This window comes from Solea solea, chromosome 13 (assembly GCF_958295425.1).
Source record: "Solea solea chromosome 13, fSolSol10.1, whole genome shotgun sequence".
In the NCBI taxonomy this organism is placed as follows: Eukaryota; Metazoa; Chordata; class Actinopteri; order Pleuronectiformes; family Soleidae; genus Solea; species Solea solea.
In genome coordinates, this window is record NC_081146.1 from 4,093,563 (window position 1) to 4,119,017 (window position 25,455).

General features: G+C 40.0%; 1 protein-coding gene across 1 annotated transcript; it reads left to right on the plus strand.

The window, feature by feature from the left end:
• Positions 1-7,863: 7,863 nt before the first annotated feature.
• Positions 7,864-24,636, plus strand: csf3r (colony stimulating factor 3 receptor). Its single transcript, XM_058648689.1, has 17 exons — positions 7,864-8,011; positions 13,962-14,066; positions 15,906-15,980; positions 16,144-16,440; positions 17,089-17,221; positions 17,340-17,506; positions 18,292-18,461; positions 18,581-18,731; positions 19,000-19,082; positions 19,215-19,422; positions 20,616-20,807; positions 21,026-21,127; positions 21,899-22,045; positions 22,136-22,276; positions 22,398-22,494; positions 22,581-22,659; positions 23,417-24,636. Exons 3-17 carry the CDS (start codon positions 15,917-15,919, stop codon positions 23,894-23,896), a joined length of 2,511 nt encoding a protein of 836 aa, XP_058504672.1. The 5' UTR covers positions 7,864-8,011; positions 13,962-14,066; positions 15,906-15,916; the 3' UTR covers positions 23,897-24,636.
• The last annotated feature ends 819 nt before the right edge of the window (positions 24,637-25,455 follow it).

Consider the following 25,455-nt stretch of genomic DNA (forward strand, 5'->3'; position numbering starts at 1 on the left):
GTCTGTATAAAGACGTGTATACTATGCAGAGAGGGGGAATACCCTGGAATAAGAAGTACTGACTGATCTTATTTACTCAAGTAAATGAAAGTAAGTACAAAAGTAAAACTAAAAATGAATGTTTAACTTCTACATTATACTGGGCTCTTTTTGATTACTTGGCAAAATGAAAAAAACAGGGTATATATATATATATATATATACATATATATACATATATACATATGTATAGCATTTTTTACTTTTTACTTTTCTTCTTCTTTGACAAACTAATTGTGATTGTATTACTACTGCCGTTATTACAATGTATATTTTTTTTGTTACATGTTTGGGGTCTATAGGCCCTGGTATACACAAGCCTTTCGTGGACCCTGGGTCCTTTAGTATCTGACTCGTATCTGAAGTCTGGACGCAGGTGTATAGGACACATTCCTACCAAAGAAGAAGAGAACGATGCTTCATCTCCCTCGGACACGTCTGGTTCGAGCGGCTCACAACTGAAAGGCCCGCCGGGCAGAGGAGTCGGGGTGTCAGCCGGTTCGAGGGTCGCGAGGTCGAGGCGTGCTTGTGATGCACACAACACAAGTATACCAGGGCCTTATGTGTCCCTTTGTTTTCAATCATGCATCTAGATTGCCAAACAAAACATCCATCTATGTACAATGTACAAGTTTCTTCCTGTACACAAGCTCAGGGTACGTGTGTGCTTGTGTGGATGTTCTGTAACTTACCTCCTCTACTGTCTCACACAAAATTCAGTCTCAGTGAACCCACAGCCTGCTACCACAACCGACCTGTGGTAAGAGGGAAATCAATAGTCAATTCCATTTTGCAGCCAGCGTGTGACAGGTACCAGATAGAAGTGGATTGGGTGCATGTAAGGAGCAGGAGCGTGAGAGAGGGAGATTGTCTGACACCCCAACCCACACACACACATATTTGGACAGCATTCTTTGTGAGGACAATCATAGACATAATGCATTCCCTAGCCATTTACACTAACCTTAACCCTTACCTATCCCTAATACTGACCTAAACCCAATTCTAATCCTTACCCTAAAACCAGGTCTTAACCTCAATGCCCTTTTAAGTTGCCGTTTGCCCTTTATAGGTCTAGCCAAAATGTCCTTTCAAAAATATGTTTGAATCAAAACTTGCCCTCACACACACACACACACACACACCCTCTCCTTCACTCTCACTGTGTCTCACTGTCTCGCTCGGCCAACCGTCTCCGAAGTGCAAGAGGCCGCTCGCTCCTTGGTTGCCCATGAGGTCACAGACATATTAGGCATTATGCAGTGTGAAAGCTGAATACACCCTGCCATGCCAAGTACACTGAGTGCACAGCCAGGGAATCTCCCACTGGCTTCGTCCAGATTACCATCCACTTTGTTCAAATTTGATTCATTGCAGATCAGATTGAACGTGCCTGCCCTCTCAAACAGCATGCAAAAAAACTCATATTTGTGAGTTCACTGTGAAGCGGAACCTCAACACGCAGAAACACTTCATAGATTCTCACTAATGTCACATGTGTATACATAAATATACATATATATATATATATATATATATATATATATATATATATCTGTACATATATCACTTCAGCCTGGTAATCTGAACATAGCCATTGTTGAAAGAATCAGACACATTTCAATAGAGGTGTCATAGCAGTTTTGATGAGTTTCCTCAAACACGTTTTTATTAATTTGTGTAAATGAAATGCATATCACCAGACGCTTTGTTCAGTACATATGCTGAAACTGAATCCATACACATGTTAGGATTATGACAGTGATGATAAGAGTAGGACAAAAAAAAAAAAAAAAGAGCGTGCACCTTCCACATTGCCATTCTTCAGGAACATATGGTTCCTCCATCTGGAGAGGTGTGATAATATGGGCAGCCAGTGCAGCTCACACACACACACACACACACACACACAGCAGGCTACATGTCACTCTCAGAAACAGACTTTTTTTTTGTTAGCCATGCTCGTACAGCTCCAGGGCTGACAGTGTCTGCTTTCATGTAAACATTATACTTTGCTTTGTGATTATGGAAATGTTAGCATATATTATTTCCACATTCCCATTAGCATTTAGCTCATGAGAGGCCAGCTAGTGTGACCTCTCAGAGCCTCTGTATGTCAGCCTCTCAACAGATAGTGTCCTCAGTTGTCATGGAGATGGATGGATTCCTGCTCTGAATTGTTGGTTAAAGCAACTAAGTGAAAACTTGAGTTAGGATTTCTTTTGTTTGACTGTTTCAGGTAAAAACAACATATTTAGAACCACATAGTCATTTACTCCATAACGGATATGATTTCAAAACCTTTTCACCTTTCACTTTTTTCAGGTGAAAACCAGCTTAGCCTCTGCTTCTGTCTCTGGGCAAATTAACATTTTGCCCATTGCTTTTTTAGTACACTCTTTCATCACTTTCTTGTCCAATCACGCAAGGCTCTTTGTCCCAGACTCCTTCCCCCTTTTTAAAAAAATGCTATATCTGTTGCTCTGTCTCCTGGGGACACATTAAACAACTTTCACTGTTGTTACCGATTTTGAGAAGACTTGGCACACACACTAATCGACTGTTTTTGGGTTTTTTTATGATGATTGAAAGACTGGGGATCACACATTAAATAGCTGCGTCTGATGAAGGATCCCCTGATTCATTTTAAACCCCCTGAACTGTATACGAGAGCGACAGTTTGAAGGGTAAACAAACATCGCCTTCGTTGTGTCGATATTCAACTTCCTGTTGTCTCTTGTGTCCCATCTACTCTTTTACATTGTATATTTGGTAACATGTGTTTGCAGTTGGTCGTTACCCTCACACACTTGACGATTTGAGTCTTTACCCCTCACACACTAACAGATTTCTGTGTCAAGTCGCCATGCCGACTGTCCCCAACTAGTGCCGACTGGTGGAGAGTCTGCCTGACTGTGAATCGTGGGTAAAATCAGGCGGCAAACATTCTATGTAATGTGTCCCCAGCTTCACTCCACTACATGAATCCCCTCATTAGACAGATGCAACAGACAGATGTGTCCGATTTCAGTACCAGACCACGCCCCCTCACTGTGCTACTCCCTCCTTCACTCAGGTCTCAGCCCACTGCTTGGCATTTTTCAAAATTAGACATTGGGCAGGGGCCACACGGTTGGTGTAGTGGTCAGCACAAGACTCAGGTACAGATTTTTAATATGACATTAGACAATTTAGTTTTTTAGAACAGTGCAAGTACTCAGTTACAGTAATGTCAGTTTATTTGTTACTTCCTCTGCAAACCACTTGTAGTTATGAATGTGATCCATTAAATCTGATCTATACTGAATTGGAATTGAACAGCATTTCTATAAAGATTTAATATGTTCATTGAAGTGCAGTTGTTCCCAGTGTGGTGTTTAATAGCACCTTTATCTGTGACTCATCCTTTGATTACAGGGATGATCTTACAACTTGGAATAGTAGGAATGGCAATTGCAGGAACAAAAGTGCTAACGAGTATACCATTAATATTTTTAGATTTGAACGCGGGCATTCATGATGAGCAGAAGCCGTGATTACAGGAGTTGTGATTGCAGTTAACTACAGTAATTCTCTGTGCAGCAGAAGATGGCTACGAGGCGGATATTTCCAGCAGTGACTAATTTGGGGTTAGTCACATCTCTGATGTGAATAAGAATCTAAAGAGGAGACAGCATTCCATTAAGTACAGTACAAGAACCGTAATCAAACCTAGCGAAGCTTCATCAGTTCAACTTAGCTTCGGGGCCCTCAGCTAATTTTACTGCTCACTGAAACGTAGCATGTAATACCCAGTAGAAGGAGAACACTTTGTTCATTACTGCTGATTAGAAAAAAAAGATCAAGCAAAATATGTCAATGCGTGATAACCAGTTAATGTATTTTTAATTAGTGCTTGCTTTTTTCCCTCTTTCTCTCTTGGATACATATTTAAAAACCCACCACCGCGTGCGTGTATTTCCTCCTCCAGCGACCTCTTGATTAATAGTTGGCTTCCATTATGTTTGTTTGAGGGCGAGCAGGGGCACAGCTGTTAGATTAAAAGTCGAGAGGGTGAGCTCACTGGCTCGCCTCATGTGCCACCGGAAATCAAGCCTCACCCAGAGAATCATTTCACAATTTAATAAGCTAATAAACCAGATATGGCAAGTATTTTCAAGTGCCCTTGGAGGAGGGTCGAAGCGTGATTTACAGTCACATTTAAGAGCTTGTTCTATCACCAGGCTGACAAAGGCCTGGACGCGCACAGAGAACATGACTGTGTTTTGATGCCGCTGCTGCTGCTGCTGCAGTGATGCAGCAGATTTTCTCCTTCAAAGGTCACACTCGACACAGAGAGGTCAGGCTGAACCACATGGTGCATTTCATCAGACCCCGTGTCACTAATAGGTGGACCGCGGTCTGGATCCATACGCCTACATTGTCCTGTCCAGACCCAGACCCTGTTAACATCAATCAATGATTATTTCCATGATGTGATGGAGCATTTGTATTTTAATTGGCACAGCTTTTCTAACCTTTATGGCATTAGAGGTCTGTGAAGTAACCACATGACGACACTCATGTCTGTGAACTGGGGCTAAACTGGAAGCATCTGCATTACGGAATGTCTTGCTGTTTATTTCAAGACAACCACTCTGTTCCTCGTGAGACACGCATTTCCGGAGCAAATCAACTGAGTAAACCACGCTGCTTTTATTCTTCAGATGAGAGCTACACAGTAAAAATAGGGAGAGGAAATGATCTTCCACCACAGAGTCTATATTGGTCCCATATGCTGCAAACACAACACTTCCTCTTCCTGTTTCAAAGTAAAAGCACTTTAAAAGCAATCCATTCATTTATTTCAACAGTAAGTGGAATATTTGTAACGGATATTTGACAGATGTGCACCTTCATATTAAAGAGTCCTGACCTTTAGTGGGTTACACATAGTAAATACAAGTGTATTATCAAAGGCAATCCTTGTGTAAAGACTTATGCCAACAGCTTCACAGTAGTGTGTGAACAACAGTGAGAGACACTCACTCAAAGGAGAGATGTTTAGGAGGAAGAATAGACTGAAATGGAACTTCACATGGTGTGAACTAAGAAGAGAAGAGCTACGCCGATGACACCCAACTCATTCTCTCTTTTCCAAGCTCCGACACACATGTAGCAGAACGGATCTCCGCCTGTCTGACCGACATCTCTCAGTGGATGTCTGACCATCACCTGAAACTCAATCTCGACAAGACTGAGTTTCTTTTTCTCCCAGGAAAGGGCTCTCCCACCACTGACCTGACCATCACCCTCGACGACTCTGTGGTAACTCCTTCTCATACCGCATGGAACCTCGGTGTGACACTTGATGACCATCTCTCCCTCACTGCCAACATTGCTGCAACAGCTCGATCTTGCAGATACATGTTGCACAACATCAGAAGGATACGGCCTCTCCTAACCCAGAAGGCGGCACAGGTTCTGGTCCAGGCTCTTGTCATCTCACGCTTGGATTACTGCAACTCCCTCCTGGCTGGTCTCCCTGCGTGTGCCATACGACCTCTGCAACTGATCCAGAATGCAGCAGCTCGACTGGTCTTCAACTTACCAAATTCTCCCACACTACACCGCTCCTCCGCTCCCTTCACTGGCTTCCTGTAGCTGCTCGCATCCGCTTCAAGACTCTAGTGCTTGCGTTCCATGCTACAAACGGATCCGGTCCAGCCTACATCCAGGACATGATCAAAATCTACACCCCAGCCCGCCCACTCCGCTCTGCATCGGCAAACCGGCTTGCTGCCCCCTCACTGAGAGGATCGCAGAGGCATTCGCAGAACTCAAGACTGTTCACTGTCCTAGCTCCCAAATGGTGGAACGAGCTCTCCATCGACATCCGGACAGCGGAAAGCCTCCACATCTTCCGCCGCCGACTAAAAACACATTTCTTCCGACTCTACCTTGACTAAGACGACGACGACAAAGAAAAAAAAAATAATTATTATATATCGCACTTATGACTAGCACTTCATAGTTTGGCTTACTTGAAGCTCTTACTTACTTCTAGATCTTATTTGTACCCAAATGTTTAAATGCACTTATTGTAAGTCGCTTTGGATAAAAGCGTCTGCTAAATGACATGTAATGTAATGTAATGAGAAATGTAGACGCTGATTTCATCTAGAGTGAATAGTTCAGTGGACAAAAAGAGAAAAAAGTTCATTTATTGTAATTCATACTTTTTATTTATTCATTCATTCATTCATTCATCTTCTACTGGTTTGTCCTCCACATGAGGGTTGTGGCGGTGCTGGTGACAATCCCACCCCTAAAGGTGCGGTACACTGTGGACAGATCACCAGTCGATCACAGGGGCACATAGAGAAAAACAACTATCCACTCTCACACTCACACCTACTGTCAATTTAGAATGTCCAATGTGCCTAATTTTCATACGTACATCTCTAGTGCTTTTTTATTTTTTTGTCAAAAAACTAAACAAAAACATGTTTCTTGTACTGTAAGTACTACCAGTCAATAACAGCGATCTCCGTGGTATTTTGCATACACAAACAGCGTGGCAACAAAAATCAATAAAGCACTATGTGTGTGACTGCTTTACTATGAAACAAATACGACAGAAGTGCTATTAACACTAACTGGCGTCTTGGATGCCTATGTCAGTGTTGGTTAGATTGCTCCAAGTTCGGAGGTCATGTGGCGACTTTGGAAATTCCAAAGTCAGACTACAAATTGAAAGGCGCATCCTGCAGTGCTGGAGGGGGAGGAGCTGTGGATTGGTTTCTGTTGACTTGTGGGCTTCACCCTTCTTGTGGTGTCTCTCTGGTGGAAGCGGCAGTATAGTGCAGTATAGTCCTCCAGTGTAGTGAGAGCAGTTCTGATGGATTTTGCACCAATTCCATCAACAACTGTGTGAGGATGCTCTCAATTGCGCATCTGTAGAAGTTGCAGAGAACAGGGCTCGATGTGGAGATCAACTGAGATGCTCTAATGCTGAGAAATTAGTATGTTCACACCAGTAATACTGTTGGTCAGAAACAAAACAGACATTATATAATACAATATGTCTTTTATCCAATGTTTCCCAAACTCTCTGTATGGGGACCCACTTTTTAAAGATGGCAAATTCTCGTGTCCAAAATCACTGTATAAATCATGCAAATTTGTGCATAATGTAGCAACAAATTCACAGCAATATCTTTAATTCTTTATATCATTTTGTTGTTTGGTAAGTTAATTACAATATAATTTTCTGCTTGTATGTTGAAACATACGCACATAAATCTTAACTATAAGCTCAGGAAAATTTTGCTGATTTGTTTGGGGGACCCCAAAAAAATCTCCAATGGCACATCTGTGGGTCCTGACCCAGTGTTTGAGAATCACTGCTCTCATCTATCTGTGATGATTAGGTGGCAGAACATGTTTCTGATCAGCCCTCCATCTGCAATTGCGTTTGTATAATGACAATAAAGATGATTTCCTTTCCTTTCCACTGAAGAACGATACGATTATATCATTTTGTTTAACATCTGGGGTATGAGTAATAATCCAGCAGCAGTTTAATTCACCTGTAAAGTGTGATTTAAAATAGATATAAATAGATAAATACCTGTAAAATAGCCAGTGTGACAAGGTTGATTTTGTACCAGATTAGATTATTTCTGATGTTCTCTCTTCTTTAGTCAAAGCTCTGGATTTCAAAAACTTGCACATCTGTGATCTTCTCATAACTATGGGCCCCATCAGTCACATGTTCCTTCCTGGAAAATAGTGAAGTTTCACAAATCCACTACAAGGATGTTGTTGCTGCTGCTGCTTGGCCAGAACTCTCACTCACACACTCACACTCACACTCACTCTCAACACACGTTCTCCAATCTGTGTTGTTTTGAGCTACACTGTTTCAGCGGGTGCTATCAGGGCTGATGAGAGCTACTTGTGTTTCTGGGTCTGCTGCAGCTGCTGTGTGGTGAGTGGCAAACGCTCTCTGATGGCTCTCTGCTTTATTTTCACATCAAGTGATTTTGTGCTCCTTTCATTTTGACTCTTGTGTCAGATTGAAAGGGGAAACTGTGTGCAACGTGTTTGTGGACGACACAGATTCAGACTGCGAGCTGTATCCAGTTTGATCACCTTCATATTACAGATTATTATTATTATTTAAAGCAGACTGACGTTTTTTAGCTGTTCTCTGCATCTGCACATTTAACAGACATGAGTTAATTAAGATACAGAGGATTACAGAGAATCAGATTATACTTTTATGGTCAGGACACTCAACATATAATGGTCAGTGGAGTGAAATGAAAGCAAAATCATCAACTGTGGTTGTTTACAATAACAACAGCACTTCAAATTCATTCTAAAATTATCCATTTACACCAAGGATACTTCACATTTAATGGTCAGATGAGTCAAATAAAAACAAAACCAACAATGTTGACTTGTTGACAATAAATATATTCTTCAATTTAATTCTGAAATAAGGCATTTACACTAAGGATACTTTAAGTTTAATGGTTAATGTGTGTCAAATAATAAGTAAATCAACAATGTTCTTGTTGACAATAAACACAAGCTTCAATTTAATTCTAAAATAAGACATTTACACGAAGGATACTTTAAATGTAATGGTCAAATAAAATCAAAATCATCAATGTTCTTGTTGACAATAAATAAACTTTAATTTGATCATACAATTAGCCATTTACACTAAGGACACTTCAAGTTTAATGGTCAAATGTGTGAAAAACAACAACAGCAACAATATTCTTGTTGACAATAAACAAGAAAAATCATCAACTGTGGTTGTTCACAATAAAAACAGCACTTCAAATTCATTCTAAAATTTTCCATTTACACCAAGGATATTTCAAATTTAATGGTCAGATGTGTCAAATAAAAATAAAACCAACAATAGTCTTGTTAATATATTCTTCAATTTAATTCTAAAATAAGACATTTACACGAAGGATACTTTAAATGTAATGGTCAAATAAAATCGAAATCATCAATGTTCTTGTTGACAATAAATAAACTTTATTTTAATCATAAAATTATCCATTTACACCAAGGATACTTCACATTTAATGGTCAGATGTGTCAAATAAAAACAAAACCATCAATATTCTTGTTGACAGTAAATATATTCGTCAATTTAATTCTGAAATAAGGCATTTACACTAAGGATACTTTAAGTTTAATGGTTAATGTGTGTCAAATAATAAGTAAATCAACAATGTTCTTGTTGACAATAAACACAAGCTTCAATTTAATTCTAAAATAAGCCATTTACACTGACAATACTGAAATGTAATGGTCAAATAAAATCGAAATCATCAATGTTCTTGTTGACAATAAATAAACTTTATTTTAATCATAAAATTATCCATTTACACCAAGGATACTTCACATTTAATGGTCAGATGTGTCAAATAAAAACAAAACCATCAATATTCTTGTTGACAGTAAATATATTCGTCAATTTAATTCTGAAATAAGGCATTTACACTAAGGATACTTTAAGTTTAATGGTTAATGTGTGTCAAATAATAAGTAAATCAACAATGTTCTTGTTGACAATAAACACAAGCTTCAATTTAATTCTAAAATAAGCCATTTACACTGACAATACTGAAATGAAATGGTCAAATAAAATCAAAATCATCAATGTTCTTGTTGAGAATAAATAAACTTTAGTTTAATCATAAAATTAGCCATTTACACTAAGGACACTAAGTTTAATGGTCAATGTGTCAAAAACAACAACAGCAACAATACTCTTGTTGACAATAAACATGCACTTGAAATGAATTCTAAGATTGTCCTTTTACAGAAAGAATATTTGAATTGTAAATTATACCAGCAGAAAAGATTAATAAAGATTGTTCAGCTGTTTTGATCTTCCAAATAGTGACCACCGTGTCACTATGGAAGTATAACATTAACATGTGAAGGTGGAGAAGATGTTTTTGCACTGGTCATACTCTAAAAGAGGACGTGAAACTCATTCCTTTCCTCCTTTTTTTAAATTTGGGAGTTTTACAACTGCTGACACAGAAGGTCACTGTGTCTTAAAGAACTGCTTTATGATTATCAAGTAACCAAAAATGAAGCTGTCATTTCAGGTTTTTTGAATTTGTAATTTAGAGCTCTAGGTGCTTATTTAGTGGAAGAAATAAGACAAAGAAAATGGGGAAACGGTGGTTAGTTTCTCATTGTACTGTGTCAAGGATGTTGCCAAATCCTCATAGTGGCTGTTTTGCAACCTCCACCGGGAAAGGAAAGGGTGGCTTTAGCAAACAGCTTTTTTTTGGGTTTTTTTAATGTTGTCACATGACACGGTGAGGCACAAAAAAAATGGATCCAGATAACAAATGCAGAAAATGATTGGCAAACACGCTGCAAATGGCCTCCCTTCATTTATACCGTCTTAATTTTAAGCATGTCAAATTGTGCTTGTTGACGATAAACATGCACTGCAAATTTAATAGCAAATATTTTCTTATTTATTTTCTGTCCCCAGCTCTCCCCGCTCCCCGCTCCGTCTCCCAATTGTCTTTTTTGTCTGCGCCACAGGCAATTACCTATTAGTGGTGAGCAGAAACCATAAAAAGGGAAAGCAGGAGGAAAATTGAGGCCTTTATGCACACTGCTGATAAGAAAGAGGGAGAAATTCCATTTCCCTCACATCACTAAATGCAGACTTCACTGAATAGTTGGGTTGCTGTGGACTGAGGCCAGCGATATGACTGTGAGTTTGAGTGATAGTTACATTTTTATTTAAGTCTTACCTACTCATCTTGTGAGGTTTCCTGCAATTTGACTGTCCAGATTTATATATATACTGTATATATATATACATATATATATATTATATATACACTACCGTTCAAAAGTTTGGGGTCACATTGAAATGTCCTTATTTTTGAAGGAAAAGCACTGTACTTTTCAATGAAGATAACTTTAAAGTAGTCTTAACTTTAAAGAAATACACTCTATACATTGCTAATGTGGTAAATGACTATTCTAGCTGCAAATGTCTGGTTTTTGGTGCAATATCTACATAGGTGTATAGAGGCCCATTTCCAGCAACTATCACTCCAGTGTTCTAATGCTACAATGTGTTTGCTCATTGGCTCAGAAGGCTAATTGATGATTAGAAAACCCTTGTGCAATCATGTTCAGACATCTAAAAACAGTTTAGCTCGTTACAGAAGCTACAAAACTGACCTTCCTTTGAGCAGATTGAGTTTCTGGAGCATCACATTTGTGGGGTCAATTAAACGCTCAAAATGGCCAGAAAAAGAGAACTTTCATCTGAAACTCGACAGTCTATTCTTGTTCTTAGAAATGAAGGCTATTCCATGCGAGAAATTGCTAAGAAATTGAAGATTTCCTACAACGGTGTGTACTACTCCCTTCAGAGGACAGCACAAACAGGCTCTAACCAGAGTAGAAAAAGAAGTGGGAGGCCGCGTTGCACAACTGAGCAAGAAGATAAGTACATTAGAGTCTCTAGTTTGAGAAACAGACGCCTCACAGGTCCCCAACTGGCATCTTCATTAAATAGTACCCGCAAAACACCAGTGTCAACATCTACAGTGAAGAGGCGGCTGCGGGATTCTGGGCTTCAGGGCAGAGTGGCAAAGAAAAAGCCATATCTGAGACTGGCCAATAAAAGAAAAAGATTAAGATGGGCAAAAGAACACAGACATTGGACAGAGGAAGACTGGAAAAAGTGTTGTGGACGGATGAATCCAAGTTTGAGGTGTTTGGATCACAAAGACGAATGTTTGTGAGACACAGAACAAATGAAAAGATGCTGGAAGAATGCCTGACGCCATCTGTTAAGCATGGTGGAGGTAATGTGATGGTCTGGGGTTGCTTTGGTGCTGGTAAGGTGGGAGATTTGTACAGGGTAAAAGGGATTCTGAATAAGAAAGGCTATCACTCCATTTTGCAACGCCATGCCATACCCAGTGGACAGCGCTTGATTGGAGTCAATTTCATCCTACAACAAGACAATGACCATAAACACACCTCCAAATTGTGCAAGAACTATTTAGAGCAGAAGCAGGCAGCTGGTATTCTATCGGTAATGGAGTGGCCAGCGCAGTCACCAGATCTGAACCCCATTGAGCTGTTGTGGGAGCAGCTTGACCGTATGGTACGCAAGAAGTGCCCATCCAACCAATCCAACTTGTGGGAGCTGCTTCTGGAAGCGTGGGGTGCAATTTCTCCAGATTACCTCAACAAATTAACAGCTAGAATGCCAAAGGTCTGCAATGCTGTAATTGCTGCAAATGGAGGATTCTTTGACGAAAGCTAAGTTTGATGTAAAAAAAATCGTATTTCAAATACAAATCATTATTTCTAACCTTGTCAATGTCTTGACTCTATTTTCTATTCATTTCACAACGTATGGTGGTGAATAAGTGTGACTTTTCATGGAAAACACAAAATTGTTTGGGTGACCCCAAACTTTTGAACGGTAGTGTATTTTTTTTTTTTTTTTAAATCTCTTGAGTTGAATTGCCAAGTGTCTGTTGACAATAAACGTGGAAATGTCGCCGGTAGGTTTGAGCCTGAGCGATATAACGGATTTGAAAATCCTCCTCAGTCTCTCATCGGAGCGAGACAGGGAGACAAAGACTGCAGGAAGTTTCTCAACACTGTGGTGTCACTTACTGGCTCTGTTTTCCTTTGTGTACTTCATGTGTTTTTGTGTCTACGTGTGTGTGTGTGTGTGTGTGTGTGAGAGGATTTCTTTGTGGTCAACTGGCACAATAAGCTTCCCTTCCCTGTTGAGGTCTCAGAAAGATGTGAGATGTAGCAACATTATTGGTGCTTATGGCAGATAAATATCCTTCACCATTTACTTCTAAGTGTGTTGGAGAACATATGTAGCCTTCACTTGGCTTCAAAACTCAAACAGTGTTTAGTTTGTCCATTACTATGCTCATTCTGGGATAATGAAACATAAAGACTCATTCAATCATGGACCTTGGACAGGTCGCCAGTCCATGGCAGGGCCAACATACAGAGATGAACTGCCATTCAGTCTCATATTCACACCCAGGGGTCTCAAACTGAAATGACCTGGGGGCCACTGAATGTCTAGTCTGGTCACGAGGGCCCAGTCGAGTCAACAGAATTGTTGAAAAACTTTGATGATTCAGCTGATATGAGCTTAAAATTAAACAAGGATATTCCATCATGATATCGCAACAATAATAATAATAATAATAATAATAATAATAATAATATCTGTGACAATATTTCACAGAATTTCAAAATAAAAGTGTTTATTTTCTAATGGAGTGGTATATAATTCACAACAAGAACAATATTTATGATGTTAAATTAATCTATAAATTAAAACATGTATAAATACTAAATTGTAATTTGATTGGGGGCTGTATATGGTCCGCAGGCCACATGTTTGAGACCTCTGATTTAGAGTGTCCAGTTAACTGAATCAGCATGTTTTTTGGACTGTGGGAGGAAGTTGGAGTACCCGGTGGAAACCCCCCCCCCTCCCCCCCTACACACACACACACACACAGGGAGAACATGCAAACTCCACACAGCTTTTATCTCAAGCAGCATTTTCTTAGCATTAGCAGTCACTTCTGTCATTTGTGTGGGCACCTTTCAGGCAAACTCCAACCTGTTTGCAGTCGCCGCACTTTACTGTTGCCTCATCTGTCTTGACGTGAAACAAATCACTTCCTGTGAGCAGTGTGGCAATGCCGCGGGATGACACGAGAGCTAAACATTGTTTTATTGAGGAGCTAAATATGCTTAATCAGCATTGTGTGAACTCATTTGACAGTGGTTTAAATGTAATGGACATTTGATTATATATGCACTGCAGTTAATTGTCCTGGTGTTGTCTTTCTTTCTGTACGGCGCAGAGGGGACACAGTCGAGCTGTGAAGGCATGTCTGTGACTGTGAGCGGTGCTTCGTGAACCTGCAACAGGATTTCAACACATTGTGAACGTCAGTGCTTGTGTGATGGTGAGTAAAATTCATTTAAGGTCCCTTTACAGCTTTACACCTGAAGAAATAGGTTGTTGACTTAAAGCTCCAGTACGTAACATGTCAAATGAATGAGACTTATAATCAGATTAAAAAACATCAATAGTAAGTAAGGGGACCAGATGTGCAGTGTAAACTACATTTTTATTTGTTTAGTTTAAATTGAATGCACTGCCTTTAAGTATGTTAGTACGTATTAAATTAAAACTCATTTGGTTTTAGAGAAACATTAGTGAAGGGTCTTGCTTTCAAAGGCCACCATCTTGCATTGCCACTTTATTAGAGCGACCCACAAAGACTAAACTGCCAAACAATACATTTTGCATTCTTGAAGCAGACACTTTCGATACAAAGGAAGGAAAACAACATTCAATCTGGTCTGTTAAGGCCACACTAGTTCCCTAATGCATTTAGGATAAGAGTCCTTATTTTGTTACTATCTGCAGTCTCAACATTAGATGTTGCCATTTCTTTCACAATGGATCCAAAAAAATGTTTCCATCTGCTTAGCTTACAAACTCCCACCTTTCAGTTATGTATCTATAAACTGACAGAATTCCCCCCCCCCCCCCACACACGTCACCTCCCTCTCTTCTTTCCAGCAGCAGACGCCTGCCGAGGTGGTTTGGCAGATCAGAAGATAACAACCAGTCCTCAATGCGTCTCGGGTGTATTCACATCTGTACTTACAGCTGCAATCTGATCACAGAAAACACATGCATACATCTTACATCTGTTGTCTGCTCCAAATGTCCAAATACTACTTTTGGTTTATGACTAAATAAAGAAAAGACATTCAACAATACAACTATGTACAGGTAGGGAGTGATCCTTTTCGTACAGCAGTCATTGGTTTGTGAAATTAAAATCAGGCCTATGGGATGTGACATATTTGACCCAGTTAAGCAAATTTTTCCAATTTATGGTTAACAAATGCAGTTATCCTCTCCATTTTATAAATGTCCATTGTAATGTCCATCCATAGATTTAAAGCTGGGCTCTCTTGTGATAACCATTTCCTGGTTATACTCTTTTTACAGGCCACCAGCAAGATATTTAGTAAATGTGTACCCTCATTTCCTCCATTACTCAGACATTCCTTACTCTCGAGGGGTATTTAGAAAACGCGTTTTAAGTGAGCCATACAGTCCACACAGTCTCAAAATGTGGAGGTGCTTGCGTACATAAGCAAAGGGAGGTGAATACCAACACATACATGGGTGGATGATGAGGATCTCCACAGACATAAACATGATGACCCAGGCCTAATTCTTAATAGCCGTCAAATATTACACTGTAAAAGGAAACTGTGTGTGTGAAATGCCTGTTTATTTATTCTGCATTATGAGACTTTCCATTTCACGGTTTTAAAAAGAAATCTTGAAATGTCACATCCTTTGTGTAACCATTCTACATGAATGTGGACCCACGCTGCTGTGAATGGTGATTTATTTTTATTCTTATAATTATAAATTCATGAGTGTGTCTTGTATCAGTGTGTTGGATTGTTGAGAATATGCTCTGCAAACAGGACAGCAGTGTTGTCACTGTTTCGGGAAGCGGCGACTGTATTCTCTCGCTGTCTGTTTATATTGAAATATTATGCATGATGGAGATCACATATTTGCTCACATCAGCCAAACACGAGAGACGCCACATTGATGGTGTCTTGAAGCGACAGGTTTTATTACTGTCAATTCCTCTTCCACACAACGCGGGCATCCTGCTTGGGAAGAATGTAATTCAAATATTGTCTCAATGTGGCATGAAAATGTAGAATTTAAAGTGTAATGCTTTTCATTTTTGGCTCCTTAACAGGTTTTATCGTCATGATATCCTCATGGGTGTCAGTGATTGTCATGCTGGTGTCATGTGTGAATGGAACGGGGACTGGTGAGTGTTGGTCTCAGAGTATAACGACAAATCTAAATGGAAATGTTCACCCAGCAGGAGCAGAGACAACTGCTGTTAAACCTGCTCGGCCTATTACTTTACAATAAGAGCAATAACATTTAAGATTGAAATAACCTTTTTCAATTTGTCTTCTCATTGTTAGAGGGAGCCATACAACCATGTGCCAAAATACAGGCGTCCAACTCTGTGGTGCCTTTGGGGTCACCTGTCACTGCCACCTGTGTCATCAGAGACGACTGCCTTCAGGTCGTTGGACAAGGTGTTCAGATAGAGTGGCACCTCGGGAGTGAGATTATTCCCAGCAGCCCCCTGGTCAGTGAGAGCAGCAAGGCTTCTCAGGTTGTCGTACGGAGCTTCAATCACACCAGGGCGTTCCTCACCTGCTGCATCCAGGCCTCTCCCACTCAAGTCGTGGCAGGAGTGGAGATCAGAGCTGGATGTGAGGAAGACTCTAAATCCTTTGACATGTTTTTCCATCGCTGATCACATTAAAGGGATAGTTCGGGGTTTGTGACGTATAGTTTTGTGAAGGCACTGACACATGGACCACAGTCAGACCTGGTATTAACTGATACAATCATATTCACATCACTCTCAGTACAGGTCTGAACAATCCCAATGCTCAGAGCCGACCCTAGACTCTGGGGGGCCCCAGGAAAGGAAGCTTACTCCCTTCCCATCGTCATCACCTGTACACCCTAGCATTCTCTCTCTCCCAGGGGCCCACTTGTTACTTATGTTTGGTTTTTTTGCCACCGCACGCATATAGGGATCCCATTAAGGGGGTTTGGATGCAATATGGTGAGCTGTATATTACATGGCTGTGTGGTTGTTATTGAAGAAGTACCCATGATATCACATTCTAGTGGTTTAAGGACACGTTTGTCTACATGTCTGAGCTAAATGATAATAATGACTAAATAAAATCTGTTCTCAGGACAGATTAGATGCTGGCACCTCAGCTGACATTGTCTGACCAGCAGTCGTATTCAGCACTAGTATAGTGCATGCATTTATTTGCAGTCACCACCATAATAGCAACACTGATCACGGAAAAACTGTGTTCACCGTGTCTGTCCATCTGTAGATCCACCAGAACCTCCACAGAACCTCAGCTGTCAGACAAACCTCACCACTCCCAACACGCTGACCTGTAGCTGGGATCCTGGACAGCAGGACACTCACCTCTTCACACAGTTCTCCCTCCACACAAAGATAGGGTAACATCCAATGATGCACCCAAACAGTTTACAGGAATTATGCTGTCATGGATGTTTAAAGTATCATTTATAAGATATGTCTGTGAGATTGCACAATTGTTGTTTTTCCTCCTTCCAGAGATTCGAATGAAAACTATACCTACAAGCTCCCGACAGGAACCCACCGCTACATCATCGCTCGCTCTGGCTTTGTCCTCTTCTCTGAAATAGAAATTTATGTGAAGGCTGTGAATGAACTCGGAGAGGCGACTTCAGCACATCTCACGTTAGAGCCCGTCAGTGTAGGTGAGAATAGTGTTTACTAACCTCCGTCAGAAAGTATGTTGTTTTTTTCTGGCCGACATAGATTATTTAATATTGTTGGGGAATTTTTGACATGGATGATTTGGAGAAATAAGTGGCGAATAGAAGGAGAATAGAAGCAACATCAGGACAGGCATGTACATGACTGACGCTACCTTCAATTCTGAAGACCTGTCCTCAGGATGACACGTATAATCATGTGTCCAATAACCTTTATCATATTTCATTAGAAACAGGAAGACAATAATCGGCCCTTGGCTTTCTCTTGGTGCCAACCTTAAAACTAGCTCAATCTTAAGTTTAAATGACCTCAATTAGTTCAACGGTTGCCAGTTTATTTGTCATTTGTTTATTTTTATTTATCAGGGTAAAGATAACTGAAAATAATAATAATTTGTTGTCTCTGTATTCTCTTTGTGCAGTTTTGTCTTCTTTTCCTTTGACTTCTCCCTTCAAACTCTCCTCCACTGTCTTTCTCTGCCTCACTTCTCCTCTCCCATGCTTCTCATGTCCTCCCCCGTCTCCCTCATTTCCTCTTTGCCTCCACCATCCTTTCATCCATGTCATTTCTGGCTGACTTTTCCCCTTTTTCATCCTTTACATCATCCATCTTTCCTCTTCTGTTTCCCCCTCTAGATCTTAAACATCCACTTTCTCTCCATAATTTCCCTCTGAATGTCCTGTTTCCTTCCCCCTCCTCTTATTCCTTCTGGAAGTTCATGAGAAAAAAGAAGATCGTTACATGCTTTGTGACTTTTTCCTTCCAGCTAAGTTTGACCCACCAAAGATTGTGATGGTTGAAGCCATGCCTAAACGATACGGCTGCCTGAAGCTGAGCTGGAGCTTATCGCGGCACCAGGCCTGGATGCATGACTATCGCCTTAACCTGGAGATTCGACTTAAGACGGCTGGCAGTGGTCAATGGAGTGAACGAGCTGTGAGTGCAAATCACACTGGTGGTGTCAATATTAGCAAATGAAAGCTTACTTGATTTTGCAGTTGCATTGTCCTCATACTGTAATATCATATTTGTATTTGCTCTTGGACTCGTGTCAGATCCTGGTGAGTCGGGTTAAATCAACCAGACCTGTGAACCTGTGTCGCCTCCTTCATGGGACTCAGTATTTTGTCCAGATTAGAGTCCGATACCAGCAGAGCCCGTGGAGTGAGTGGAGCAGCAGCCAGTCTGGTGTCACCCTGGAAAGTGGTACGGCCTCAGTGACACAATCAGTCACTCGAACATTCAACTGTCGCCTTTTTCTACCATTTTCTGCTCTTTTCAATATATGCTAATGTCATGTTCTGCAGTTAAGGCTGCACTGATGTATTGAGCTCTGCCGCACACTCTCAGACCTGTCTCTTATAGAAAAGTTTTACTTCCTAAAGGCTGAGGCGAGAAACAGGGATTTTTTATTTTTTTATTTTTTTTATTTTTTGACGAGCTGTGAAGCTGACAGCCGTCTCTCTCTTTTCAGCTCCCACCGGACGCCTTGACTCGTGGATGAAGCTATCAAGGGATCACATGCACAAACAACTCAACGTACACTTGTTTTGGAAGGTGCACACATCACACGCATTGCTTGACACCTGTCATAAACTGATGTTATTTGCTGTTATAGCTCTGACTGAGTGCGTGAGGGCTGCCTTTTGAAATGTCTTCTCACTTCTTTTTTTTCCTCCTCTGTTTTAGCCATCAAAACAATTCCGTGCCAACAGCCAAAATGTGTCATACGTCGTCTCGGCGCAAAAACTGTCAGGTGAAAAGGGAAGGCTGTGCTCTACGATGGGGAATTACTGTACTTTCCCACTTCCCAAGAAAGGGAAGCCAGTGTACCTGAGTGCTGTCAATGCAGCAGGGAAATCCTCCCCCACTGAGGTTCGGATTTACCATAAAAAAGGTAACTGTGTGACATATTTAGATGTTTCATGAGTGTTCTCTCCCTCTCCAGACGTGAGGTAATTTGAGGATTCCACATGAACTGTAAGACCATATATAAAACATGGACACTGTCATCCAGTGTGCAACGTCAATCAAACCAAGAAGTAACAATTTATTGAATGACTGGGAGCGTTGCAAAAAGAAATGCGTTTGAATTGAAGTCTATGGGAAAATGAGCTTCTACTTCTCATTTGATTGATAACGTCAATAAACATTTTCCTGAGGAGTTAAAGGTCTCAGTCGATAGTTTCAGCTGTTTGTCGATAGAAACTTGTGTTGATTTTGTGAACATAATTTCTTGTTTTAGCCATCAAATATATCCCGTGCTTCCCAGTACAGTAATTCCACAGAATAAAGAGTGTCGTAAATGCATTTTGGAAATCCGTCAGATTTTCAAAAAAAAATAAGGGGGAAACAGTGACGTTTGTTTTGCAACTGGAAGACTGCACATCCACATTTTATATATGGTCCAAATGTAAGACGGATCCACAAGGAAGCTACAATTGTACCTATTTTCCTACAAAGTGAAACGGATGCTGTAGTGCAGGTTAACAGAAGATGGAAGATTTACAGGGTTACAACAGCAAAGACGTTTAAAAAAAAAAAGTAAAGGTGATAAATAATCTGAACGTCTAGGAATATACAATTTAGAAAAAATACTGAATGCTTTAATAAAACATAGAAAGATATAAATGCAGTATAGTCAGTGATATATGGCATGAGAACAAGAGCTAGTATTGCGATTATGTGCAGTTTCAAATCTGCGCCAAGTCTTTTCAGAACCAGTTTGCCATGTATGTCATGTATACATCGCTTTATACATGCACAACTAAAACCACAGTGGAAGATTAAACGCAACACAGAGAGAGAGAGAGTTTGGTAACCACACTACTGTCTACATTTTTCAAACATGTCTCCAATGAGGATTGGATTTGTCTGATCTGTGTGGTGTAGCAAGGCATCATGAAGTTTTGTAATTTCTGATCCCAGTCTCCATAGCTGAAGCTCACTGTGTTCGCTTAGAGAATTTGGAAGTGGCTAACACACATACAAACATAAAAATTTCTTACATATAGTTGCTTTCCCTAGTTTAGAAAATGTCTCGGGTATGGTTGAGTATAATGCATAATCTTTCTTTTTTCTTTTTCTCAGTGGCTCATACTGCGATATCAGAGGTCACAGTTGTTCCTCATGGTGACGGAGGCCTCCAGGTCCAGTGGGAACATCTGGATGTGTCAAGACCAACTGGTTACGTGGTTGAATGGAGGCCTTTGTTATTAAGCGATGAATCCTTCTACAAGTTCGAAACTGTAGACAGAAATCACTCCAGCCTCGTTATTCCAGGTATGTCTCACCATGTTTGTATTGCAGATTAAAATCAACATTACATGTACTTCTCAGTTCTTCTCCGACTATTGCTTACCCTCTACGACCAATCAAACAATCAATGTTCTGAAAGAGCCTCTTTTTGTCGTGTACACGACCTGCAGCTGCTTTACAGTCTGTTAGGAGCTTATTGGCGCTGATCCACTCCACACTAACCTCTTCGATCTCATCAATAGGAAGCTTCGAGCCCTACAAGCCCTATGAGATCTCTGTGTATCCTAGGTTTAAGGATGGGATAGGCTTTCCTCACACTGTTAATGCCTACACAAGACAAAAGGGTAAGTCACCAAAGACATCAGGGGAATTGTACACACAGCAAGAAGGAGGTGTGAGAGCTTGAACTTTGAAGAAGTCAGTATAGCATTTGCCATTTTGTGTGAAACTAAATATAAAATACACCTAACAGCCACTATATTAGGTACAGAAGACTCCAAATAATGTGGCAGCAGTGGCACCTAGAGCCCCAAACTTCTGCATACCTTGGTTGTAATGAGCAGTCATCTGAGTTACTGTTGCAAGTTAGTTATTATCTTAACCCAGTCTGGTCATTCTCCTTAGACATCTGGCATCATCAACAAGGCATTTTTGCCAAAAGAACTGCTACTCACTGGATATTCTTGCTTTTTTTTGGTACTATTCTCTCGAAAACACTAGAGATGATTGTGTTTGAAAATCCTAGTGGATTGGCAGTCTCTGAACTACTCAGACCAACAACCTATCAGAAATGAGAACATCAGCAGGTCATCTTGACCATGTCTACATGATCAAGTGCAAGAGTTGCTTCCATGTGACTGGCTGATCGGATATTTGCTCTAACAAGCTTTTGTAAGGCTGTACCTAATAAAGTGGCTGGTGAGTGTAGCACAATCTGTCAGAAACATCTAATATGTGATGAAATAATGCCCTCTTGTGGGGAAATGAATAATGACTTTTTCTGGTCTTGGGGATTCTAAGCTGTAATATCCATTATCGAACTGGATTAAAGCTCCAAAATCCACAGTCAATTATCACTCAAGGTGAATAAATTACATATTTCTTTTCAATTAAAGCTCCAGCCATGGTTCCAAAAATCAAAATTGAAAAGACCTGGAAGTCACATATTGAACTTACCTGGGAGGAGATACCATTGGAGCAAAGAAATGGAATTATCCAGAGCTATAAAGTCATCTACTGGGATACAAAGGGACATATTAATGGTAAGTGGAAAATGTAATTTGATAATAAATTTGATTTTAATTTGATAAAGAAGTTTTTACATTCTTGATGCCATCTGACTTTTATTTCAGTTGTGAATGCTGACTTGAAAGAGAGAAGAGTGGTCCTGAAAGACCTCAGCTCTGTGGCTCTGTATGAAGCCTTCATGATGGTTAGCACGTTTGGAGGAAGCCTGAATGGGTCAAGCATTAATTTTCAAATTGAGCCTTTTGGTTGGTATCATTCTTTTATTTGCCAGTGTTTTTTTTCTAGAAATGTCATTGAAAGAACAATGGAGTGCATACTGTATTCTTTCAGATATTACATTTGGAATATGTGTCTCCTCTTCCCCAGATACTGTGACTATTGTGATGATTGTAACTGCTTCTGGTGTTGGACTGTCATTGTTGGTCATTATCATGGTCATGACTTGTTTCTCTAATCACAAAAGGTGAGAACTTTGCCACGCTTTATGTAAAAGCTATGGAGCTGTGATGTGCTTTTGTCACAAGGTGTTTGCTGTCCTTTGATTTCCAGGCTGAAGGGCCGGTTTTTGCCTGTTGTTCCTGATCCTGCTAACAGCAGCATCAAGAGGTGGACGTCAGATTCAACACAGGTCAGGGGAAATGACAGGGGAAAGTTCATTTGAGGCACTGACACATACAGCAGTCAGCAGTCAGCACTGACTGGTTCTCAACCACTGTCACTGAAAACATGATAAAGACACAGATTTTAGCCACTGGACAAAAGGCTCACCTAAGAGCATCTACACTGGCTTATATTAATGTCTTTACTGCTTTATCTTGTTATTAGACAACCTTTTCCTACTGGAAAGTGATGTTTGTAAACCACTCATTCTTCAGCACCAAAGTCCATAGACCTGTGGGGTCATACTGGTGTATTTTTGCCTCATTTGGAAAGTTTCTGTAACTTGGGTAAATTTGAAAGAAGGATTTCAAACACCAAAGTCACAAAATAACAGATTTGAACTTACTGATGCAAAATCGTTGATTTTCTCCATGGGCTTTGGTGTGAGGAGTGAGCAGTTTACAGTGACTCAAACTTCTCTCAAACAGCAAAATAAAACAATATTGTTAAGATAATGTTGACATAAGCTGGCACAGATTTTATTAGGTGAGCCTTTTGTGAAGTTGCTGAAACTTGATTTTCCCTTGTTTTCAGTAAGAGTGAGCCTCCATGTTGCAGGCTGCTTTCCACCACCAGCTGCACATTGGGGCACGATATTATGTTCAAACCTTTGAACAACTGAAAAAAATGAATGTTTTGGGTTGATCCACTGTCTTCAAATTGTCAAAACAAAGCAATGCAATGTAGTGTCATGTGGTATTTACCACTTCTATTTCCATTCGCAGTACACACATCCTTCCTTCGACAGTGACGAGCCAAATCCAGTATACCTGTCACACCTCAGTTTCCTTGACATCCCAAAGAAACTAAGCAGAGAAGAGGATGATCTTTGGATAAACCATGCAGGGGACACCAGTGACCTGGGAGAGTCCATTTGTGGATCGTCATTAATTCCTGGATACTCTGGTTCAAACAGTGACTCTGTTCCATACGCCACTGTGATCTTCTCTGGTCCATGCAGCAGTCCTACACCCACAGAGCCTCGCGTCTACCTGCGCTCCGAGTCCACGCAGCCGCTCCTGGAGACTGACGAGTCTTTCAGTCCAAAGTGCTACCAGAATATGGCTGCGACTGCAACTGAGCCGTGTTTCTTTGGATCAGACCATGATTGCGTAGTTGAAGAAGGAGCAGACCCTGCAGCCATTATTTGGGATAACTTTCCTTTCCTACGAGCATTAGCCATGAATGATATGCAAAATGACTGAAAGTGCTTTCCTGATTCGAAGAAGATCAGCTTTTACAAGATTCATGTCAATCAGAGTTTGTGTACTGAGACGATTGGGATTCATTGATCAAGCACAGCTGTAAATACAGTATATACTAGATTTAAGGCTTCATTTGATGATTACGATATCTTTGCCACACTATGTGGATATGTCACCTCTTTTGAAAATGTTTGTCTAAAAATAAATGGATATATTGCTGTAGTTATAGTACTGTGGGTTATACAGTATGAAACTGTGAAAGTAAATTGTATTGCTGTTTCGGTGCATCCTGTTTTTAAATATACTATCATTGTTTTTGGACCCTCACTCTGTTTAATTGTTCATGCAAAATATGAGATGTTATGGCAATTTGGTGTTGTATACTTTCCATAATGACATGATATACACTGACTTTAAATCAGTTAAAAAGGACTTGTAGTTGTGCTAGAGGAACAGGACACTCCTCTTTATATCAATTTGTAATCCTTCTTATATTTCATATGAATATTTTTGCTTGACTTCCTCTTTTTCTTTACTACATGAATTTACAAATACTTTTTTTTTTTTTACAAAAAAGGATGATTTTTGTCACTTCCAAATGATTCCAAACTAATGCCAAATGATATCATGACTGTGAAGGAACGGGAAGCAGCTCTGTGGTTTGATTTCAGTACATTTTATATTTGATGTATCTTTGTATTTTGTACGAATATGAATAATAAAACAATTGACTCAGAAAATGGTTCATTGTATGAGGCCCAGATACACACATCTATTTTTTAATAAAGTTTTAGTGCTTCATATGTTTTATATTAATATTTATGATTCTTATATCTTATACAATAATTTACATTTTCAAGAAAACTCTTGTGTTTTGGGAGTAGCTTTCATGTCATGTAATCCACTGATTCCAAACCAATTCTTTTTGGGGTTCAGTGCCTTTTAAACTGTATTTCCAATCGTTTCCATGGGCTTTTCCCAGTATATGTTTGTTCTTGTGTATGTTTTGGCAAGATATATGAGAAAAGTCACAAAAACAATCCATGCAGACCAATAATAACTAAACTTGTCAGCATATTTATCAGGTGGCTTCAAGGTTAGACAGAAATGCCAGAACAAAACAATTGTTGGGGTCAACACAGTCAAACATAGAGCTGGTAACAGAGAGAGATAATGTGGTTGACTGATTACATTCACAGTCCTCTGATCATCCTTCCATCTGGGATGGAACTATATCTCAATCATCACCAGTGCCCAAGTCTCATTTCCTCCAATGTTGTCTGCAAAAGTATACTTTGATCTTTCCATCATTACCTTTTTGACATTGTTTCTGCAGCCTTTCTGACTGTCCTATTAGTGGACTGGTCCTGCATTTGGTTCCTCTTATTGAAGTTAGTGATGCTGCTGAATGAGTTAACTGAGTATTATTGTGTACTCACCAATTCCACCCATAAAAAAGGCTATATTGACATCTGATCAGCTGGTCTCAAAGTGAAACTTCAATTGCCACTTTCTGGATCCTTTGATTAATTAATTTATCAATTAAATGCTTCTACAAA